Genomic DNA, 9,084 nt, shown 5'->3' with positions numbered 1-9,084 from the left:
AACTACGCAGCAAACTGTTGTCTACCTTCATTTGCACAACTCAACTGGAGAATACAATCATAAGCATATAGGTTTCTTTTTGTTAAACCTTTTTTCTACGAAAATGTGACCAACATCCTTGGAAGTCCACTTACTTGTTCCCCCCCTCAGCCTTCAACCACATCCAGATGTTATTAAAAGCTCGGCAGATACATTAATATATTTTATCACAGTTTATTTTGTTAGAGGAAAATAATCAACTTCACCATCCCAAACAACAAACTATAGCAGTAAACTCCCACTTCACAACCAACTGACCACAGTATTACTCAACTAATGTAGCAGTGATTGTAAAGGATCATTTCATTTGGGGATCTTGTTTTGAATTTTCTTTATATTTTTCCTGTCTTGGTCACTGAGTGGATAGACTGTCAGATCTCGAGTTCCAGGTTCTCCATTTGCTTTTTAAACATCATCCTGATAATCATGAACATCCAAAGATGCCTAATATCAGCGATGTTGTGGCTAATAAATATCCTGTATCAATAGACAAATGTATCATGAAACTGATACGATCATGAGAAGACTAAAGGGAGAATATCCAACTGGTGCATTCAAATGACACATTCTTTTCAAAAAATGTTTATGAACACTATGGTTCCATCGCAGATCACCGTAGAGTTCACAGAGAGACCCATGGGTTCTTTTCGGGATTTCAGTCTATCATAGAGTGCTGCCTCATGTTAGTCCTTTTCATTTCCCTGATGATATTGCCTTCACGTCAAGAAAACAAGCAGCCGGGTCACATCCACAAAGTGCAGCCAGTGGCCGGGCCAAGAGAAACAGCGTCGTGTCATTCAAGCATCCACCTGCAGCTCTGCAAATAAAACATACGGAGCACTAACATATTCATGCTCACAGTTTATGCAGACTGCTACTTGCTTTTCCATTTTTACCTCCACGTGGGCAAATAAGGGGTTCCTCCATGTCAGCACGCACAACATGGATTTTCCCATGTTTTTGTTTGTGGAAGGAGTTTATATGTATCATTATGGAGCTCCGTTAGGATATGAAGTTAGGTTTTCAGCAAGAGGAAAACTACTGGATACGTAGGGACCAGATTAATTTCCCTGAAGAGGACCACCATGTTAAAAATCTCTCTCTCTCTCTCTCTCTCGCTCTCTCTATGTGCAGCATGCGTCAGTCATGTTGCGTTTAATTGAAAATGACTTGAAATCCATTAAGAGTGTCTAAAATTTAAATCTGTGTATATAATTATGGAAAATAAAAATGGTAGCTACGTGTGTGACTTTTCAAAAACAACTCTGAATAAGACCCTTTGAGCTAAACACCTGCTTTACTGTATATACACTGTGTTGTTTTTGTCCCCCTCTGCCCCCCCCCCCCCTATTTTATACCATTGGCCCAGAAAAGCTTGCCTTCTTTCTTTCTCCCCCTCCTCATTTGTCCAGCACATCAGCCTGGATTTACTCCTTTTTGGGGACCCCCACTTCTTTTTATGATGAACCAGGTTGTGTGTGTGTGTGTGCTTGTGGAGCTGCAGGGGTCAGCGGTGTTATTGCACTGGAGGTTAGCGAGCGGCCAAGAGGTAAAAAGAGAAAGAGTGAGTGACCCGGTGCAAATAACGAGGGTGTGTGGAAAAAAACAAATGAGTGAGTGAGTGAGGAAAATGTGTGTGTGAAAGAGAGGGAGAGCAGAGAAGAGAAGACAGAGAGCGGGCCTCAGGGTCGATGAGGTCAAGACGGACAGGCTCAGATGAAGGATAATCTGTGGAGGTCCCTTACAGTGGGGGGTGAGGCCCCGGTGGAGCACACCCATTCAGACTCCCTCTCTCTCTGTGTCCCTCACACACTGCACAACCCAACATTGCTCTCTTCTTCTCTTTCTCTTCTTTCTCTTCTCCTTCATCCTCCCTCTCCCTCCCGTTTTTGTAGCTTTCTCTTAAAACCCACCCCTCCTATTTCTTGTTTCTTTTTATCCAACACAGTTGCAGCTGGATTTCAAAGGGCACTTTACCAGCAGAAAAAACTGAATGTTTAGCAGGCAGATCCCTCAGTCAGGCAGGCTGAGATTGTGGAATTCCAGCCTCCCACTCTTTAGGAACAGTTTTTTGCCCCTTCGGGGGCCCCTGCCATAACTGCCAGCGGCCTCCTCCTCCATCTCCATCTCCAGCCTCGAGCTAGGGCCCTGTTTGCAAATTGAGCCTGACGAAAACAGTAAGGGAGCAACATTAAAGAAGGTGTGGAACTTAAATTGTTTATTTAATTATCAGGTGAATAATGAGAGATTAAAGAAGGATTTTTTTTTTTTAAACATAGAACATACGCTTTTAAAATCCATAAATGCTCAAATTTAATTCTTGAATCAAGTGTAGCTGTGAAGGTTGTTTAAGATTTCCCAAAAGCAGTACATAATCTGTTACAAGTGTCTGGAAACATGTCAGTGAGTGCACCTGTGATTTGAGTTTGGACCGTGTGCACAACATTTATTCGTTCGTTTATATATTTCAAGAGTCAATATATAAATGATGATGAGCTGCAGAACCACACGGTTTGCATGTTTTATTATTACTGAAAATTCTGCATTGAGTGCAATACCCAGTCAAATAACCTGCAACTGTCTCCATTGTTCAATCGGTGCAGGGTGACAGAGGATGACTCCACAGGCTGTCTAATTGTGAGGTGTAGATATTTTCCTCAAATGTATAAAAATGTGCTCACAATTCCGTATCTGACAAAAGAGTAACAAAACGTTTGCTTACTATCCTTAAGAGATCAGTAATGTGGTATTTAAAATCATATTGATGGTGTTCAGTGTTTCCGCAGATGTGCATGTGTGTATGCGGGTAGATATGTTTTACATGCAGTTGTGTACGGTGCATTGTTTTTGTATTGATAACCTATTAGACCAGTTTTGTGCTTGTTTATATGGTTACATCAATAAAATAGACTAATAAAACCTTCAGGTTTACAAACATGACATAACATCCCCCAATATGTTTCTCCTGACGTCTCTCCTGCTTCCATTCCTCCCTCTCACCTGATACCTCCTCTCCCTGTTCTCTCAGGCCTGACTCGGCCAACACGGACACAGGAGTTAGCTGCAAAAAAGCAGGTAGCATATTTGAATGAAGAACTCTTTTCATGTGCGAGACAGATGTTGGGGCTGTCCGTGCTGCACCGCTGAGGAGAGCCAGAGCATGAGTGAGTGAGATGGATAGATCAAGAGGAGGGGGAGAGGGGGCTCGGGGTGGGTAAAAGGAAGAGAAAGGGGGGAAAGCAGGGAGAGGGTTTCTCAAACCTCACCACCTTCACTTCGGATTGTGTGTGTGTGTGAGTGTGTGACGACACAACAGCTTGTGGAAAGTTACTTACTATGTTTACCTAAGTAGGCTTAAATTTTTATTCTATACCATTGGATTATTTGAGAAGCAAACATAAGAGGGATATCAAATCTATTTTACCCCATTGGAAGACATGCTGCTGTGCAAATTTAGATCTCACACGCATAACCAATGGTGTTCTAATACAAGACAGATCTAAGTATATACAAAATACTTTAAAGTAGCTCTAACCATTTTAAGCTGCTGGTTACACAAAAATGCACAAATGAAAATAATAAAAAAATGTAAAATAGGCTTATGCATTTTATACTCACAATATTATTTTCTCTATAAACCTTACACCATTTACTGAGCCGTCATTACTGATGCATTATGATGAGGAGCTAATTGTATTATATATATTGGATATGAGTTGGTCTTCAACAGTGCAACACATTCTACAGGCACCACGTGTTGCAATATTAACTTAAAACTCAGAGAAGCTGGATACCACTCAGTAGATGTCACAATTCTCTTCCAAACATTAGTGGCATGTTTTTTATGTAGCTTGAAATGGAAAAAACACGTAACTTGTCTACTTATCCACTGATGATAACAGTTTGAATGTTGCACTGTAACACGTGTGCAGTTCATTTCTACCTAACTGTATCTTCATATCATAATGAGTGGATGGATGAAGACAGAATGAATAAATAGGGTACATGATTAAGTTTTACACAAACACACACACACACACACACACACACACACACACACACACACACACACACACACACACACACAATCATACACACACGCACACACGCACACACACCTACTCCACCATCACCACCACACTTCCCCTACCGGTGATGTCAGGGCGGGCAGGGGCTCTATGATGAAAAAAAACAACTTTGGACTCAGGAGAATAAAGGGAGAGAGAGAGAGAGAGAGAGAAAGAGAGAGAGAGAGAGAGAGAGAGAGAGAGATGGAGGAGTGAATGGAGGAGGATATTACAACCAGTGCATGGACCGGTGCACAGAGAAGCAGCAAGTCACTCTCTGAAGCGCTCACAGACGCACAACTATTCCAGGAGGATCCGACACGCGGGTTCAGGATATTAATGGACTGATATATCTATTTTATATATATATATATATATATATATATAATTACAATTATCATTCTTTCTGAAACATAGGAAAGCTTCTGCTCAACAAGTAGGGTAACTATTTTAGAGCTGGCACTCTGCACCTCATTTTGCATCTGGAGTTGATTTTTTGATTTTTTGTATTTTATTATTATTACTCTGATTCACCTTGCAGCCATATTTTGGGAGAGGACGCGTGAATGATGCCGCAATGGTCAGGTAAAAATAGGACTTAAGAGGCTTTGAGCAAGAGTCTGTGGAATCCAATTTCCACGATTTATTGATTTGCAAACAAGGGAAACGCCATCCACATCGTCCTCAGTGATAAACTAAGTCTGTTTGCTGTATTTAAAATCAAATAAATCCGTGCTGACGCTGAACATCTCCTCCTTTCCCGCGTGGGCATACCTCTTGAAGGTTTGTTTTCAGCATTCTTGTTATTATTTTCTAACTGCAGCAGAGTCGGAGAGGCAGGAGGCTGCAGATATTGTGCAGACAGTGAACATGAATGGGAAAGAGGCAAAGCTTCGCTCATAAAGGTCCGCGCAAAGTGTGGAGAGCTGCAGCTGCACCAACAAAAGGTTCCTGCTCACTTACACAGCTGAGGATCTGATTGTTCTCCATCCACATCCTTTCTAAAGCGAATATACTAAATATATACGGACAACCTCAGTGCGCAATACATCCATGTGAGATCCACACATTGAATGTGACGCCCTCTTTTTTATAGTTCAATCCATTTGCAATGCACTGATAGATTATATTACTTACTCTCCTTTATGTGTTTACTTCGGTGGGTAAACAGCAGTTTGTTTATTTCTCTTCTTTATTAAAACAAAAACCTGCAAAGTAGGCTACCTTCCTTATCTATAGGACAATGTTGTTGATCCGACTACTGGCTGTCTTCCTCACCCTCATCACGAACACGTGGCTTCTCGGCCCAGGTCGCTCCGACGCTCTCAGCCGATACAAACGCTCCATGGCGCTCCGGGCGGACCGCGAGCTCCCCTCGCTAGCAGGTGAACCCTGCACCGCCGCGGGCGCGTGGAGGTCCCGGCGGCAGCCCCGCTCCCCCCTCCCGTCCCAACAACGCCCTCCAGCGGCCCGTCCGAGGACGCGCACCAGCACGCGAGAGCTGTACAGTGTCAAAAGCGCTCCTGCGGTTTGTGCAGGAGGATGTAGGGGTGACACCGGGGTGCTCCACCGGGTGAAGGAGAGGGCAGGCTGGGGCGACGCGGAGGGTGTGACGAGGGACGGACATGTTGCGTCGCGCTCCGCAAGTGACAGCAGAGAGCCGCGCTATGTCAGCGAGGACGCAGCGCAACGAGCCGGCAAATCTGCGCTTAACGACGGCGGGCAGAGCGCCTCCTCCGCGGGCAACAAGTCTCCGAGCGGCTCCATCTCAAGAGTCACTCGCAGCCTCGGCGGGACGTTTCCTTACGATGAGGAGGGCAACTCCAGCTGGGAGAAGGTGTTCCCGACAGACTCCAGGGGACTCCAGGTGCTCCACGGACTGCAGCAGCGGGCTGACGGAGATCCGCACTCCGCGACGGGCACCGTGGAGGACAGCACCGAGGACTACTCCGGAGAGGTGGAAGAGGCGGATCCGCCGGCGAGCCTCCCCGTCGGCAGCTCCTCTCCATGGGGGAGCCCGGTGCCCAGGGCGCCCCCCTCGTGGATGACCGCCCTGTACTTCAGCGGGCGGCGGGAGCAGCTGCAGGTGAAGTCGGCGGCGAGGGTGGAGCTGCCGAGGGCCAAGTTCACCCTCGAGCTGTGGGTGAAGCCTGAGGGAGGGCAGAGCAACCCAGCGGTCATAGCAGGTGGGTGATCAAATGCAAGATCATGTTTGCACGTACGTGTATGAAGATGTCCCAAAAAGTTCCTTGTCCCAGCGCCAAACTGTCCTAAGGGCGCTCGGTGACAGATCCCAGTCTAGGGAATACATATGAGTTTTTCTTTAATCACACTGGTCAGTCTGGATTTGAACTCTTGGCACTATATCTGCTTGTAGGATATTTATATCATCCTCTTATTGGTAGACATACTATACCTATACAGTCTAATAATATATAACGTATTTACTGCTTATCCACTATTCCCTCCTTCTCTCTCTCACTTTAGTCTGTTAAAGTTTGGTGGTTGTCTGTTGTTTCAATCAGCTACTGTACGGAATAACCCTAACAGCATTTGGCCTTGCTCCATGACATAGGTCAAATGGGGTTCATGCAGAGTTTAAGCTTAAACTAAGTTTGTATACGTGGTATAAATTCAAGCTGAAACATTTACATGTTTAATCATTTAATCAGTGGACAGAAAATGAATTAACTGATAGGATTTGCTACCTTCCTTTTTATGTGATTGATTTATCTTTCAAAACAAAGCTGCGTCTCTGTACAACAGCATCTGAAATTCTAAATATTATGGTTGAAACAACCTTTCAAAATGTCAGTTGATAGGCGATTGGTTACTACATTATTTTTGCCAAAAGTTGAAAAACAATTTTCAGCTTACCAAAATGGCCCAAAATGTTCACTTCCTCCTTCTCCACTGACTTATTATTGAAACTGACAATTGACAGGCAATCATCAGCTGCCTTTGACTTACTGTATCTCTGTGAGGGCTGAGCTTTATGACCAAAGGCTTGTATCATGATACCCAATATCCAAATGACAACAAATACTGTTACTCGTTACCTGATACTCCAAACATTTCTTGGAAACACACAAACAAATATCCATATTAGGACTTTGTATTGACCGCCACTCCTTGTGGACAGCCAAACCAAAACCTTATCCTGAACCTTAACCATGACCAATTCATGCCTAACCCTACGCTTCACCAGGATCTCAGACATTATGTCTTGTCTCATTATGGCTTTGGTCCTCATGAGGAATACTGGTCCTGACAGCGTCCGTTTTTATGCTTGAAAAGGTCCTAAAGAGGAAATAAAAACGTGTACACACAGACCAGTGTCTACCACATTCTAGTTCCAGTTTCACTCCAAACTGCAACTGAAACTGCTTTTCATCTCCCACAAAAGCAGTAACCCAGACCTGCACATGGCTCCATTTAAAAGAGGTGCTAAGCCAGGAAGTCAGAAGTGTCACATGTTCTCAATCGGAGTGATTACGAGGTGGGGCAAAGCTAATGGGAGAGGGAGTTCCATTTCCATTTCCACCCATTCAAATTTCCATTTTTTTTGTTTTCCATTTTCAACACTTGAATGGAAATGACCAAAGTCCAATCTAGGGTCAATCATACATGATTTACAAATCAAAAAATAAATAATGTTCAATTGTATTACCAAATAAAAGACACAAAAATATCAAGCGTGCACCTTGGCCTAAATGCGCAGCACCCCAGCTAAACCTGTTGATCTTGGCATTTTTCTTAAGTGAGGCTATACTTTTGTGGACAACAGAAATAATTAGAATGTCTATTAAAACACGGTGATGGTAATGGTTGATATCTGTTCTTTATGTAATCATATACAAAGCACTACTCTGTTTAAATCCAAGTTCATTGAGAAGTGTTTAAAATGTAGGTTTAGGGTGACTAAGACTATAACTTCTACAATCGTATTTAGTCAGTTATTTAACGATTTATAATATTGTTTACTTTTCCCCCACAACAAATGAAATGGTATTTTATATTCAAGACACACACTTGTCATAAATATGTGGTTACATAACTGAGAAAAATCCCCAGGATGTGTTTCATTCCGGCAGTTATCTCGCCTGTGGGTTTCCGCTGACTTTGAGCAGTGAGCTGTCTTATGAACCCGTCATTTAACCGAACTCTTCACATCAGGATGAACATAGCTGTTTTTCCGATGAGCCCGCAACAAGAATGTTATGCTTGAAAAGCTGCACATTTGACAGACAACAGATACATCAGACAAATTAAAGAGGATAAACGTTCTTTGGTGGAGCACCCGGGCTGCCCAGATAGTGAGCGAGACCACAAACTGTTATGTCGGCTCATATTTACTCTGATTCAAAGATCCGACTCCATCACTTACTTACATTACTTTCTTCCACTCATTGCTTCCTTATGTGAGGGCTGCATTTTGTGGCATTAGGCCTTCCTCTTTGTCGTGTCCTGACAGAATCTGACAATAAAGTGAAAAACAAACTCCCATTTTTCACCCAAACATGACATTGACCTTCGTTTGACTTGTTATTCTAATGTGACTGTGTGAGAGAGTTTCTAAAATTACACAAGAGTAGGCTACTGGACAATGTAATGATGACACCATTTCTACATTTCCTGCAATGCTGCAATGTTTTCAATGTTGTACCTATTTTTTTATATTTGGCTTACAATAGTAGTGATAAAATATGATAGTTAATAAATTCTGATAATAGTAACCATTAAGGCTGCAAGAAGCATTAAAGGGTCACTGCACCTTTGTGCCAATTGGGAGAACATGTCGGTGGTGGACATGGATTCAACATTAGTAATGATTTTGCCAGAACCAAATGCCAAACAACCCCATCAGGGAACCTGCTGTAAGAATTTGTCAAAGTAAGAAATTGACCTTTCCTCTTGGCATTAGGTGGCGCTATGATGAAGACTGAAATTTGGCCTGCACTCTTTTAAGAAGGATCTG

General features: G+C 43.1%; 1 protein-coding gene across 1 annotated transcript in view; it reads left to right on the top strand.

Annotated features, from left to right (window-relative positions):
* The first annotated feature begins 5,060 nt into the window (after window positions 1-5,060).
* Window positions 5,061-9,084, top strand: part of pappa2 (pappalysin 2) — a 63,531-nt gene continuing 59,507 nt past the window's right edge. The window contains exon 1 of the mRNA XM_062405269.1: window positions 5,061-6,292. Coding sequence (XP_062261253.1) covers window positions 5,350-6,292 — 943 coding nt within the window. The 5' untranslated portion in view covers window positions 5,061-5,349. The remainder of the gene's footprint in view (window positions 6,293-9,084) is intronic.

The sequence above is a fragment of the Platichthys flesus genome, chromosome 14 (genome assembly GCF_949316205.1).
Source record: "Platichthys flesus chromosome 14, fPlaFle2.1, whole genome shotgun sequence".
In the NCBI taxonomy this organism is placed as follows: domain Eukaryota; kingdom Metazoa; phylum Chordata; class Actinopteri; order Pleuronectiformes; family Pleuronectidae; genus Platichthys; species Platichthys flesus.
This window is presented reverse-complemented; position numbering and strand designations above follow the sequence as displayed.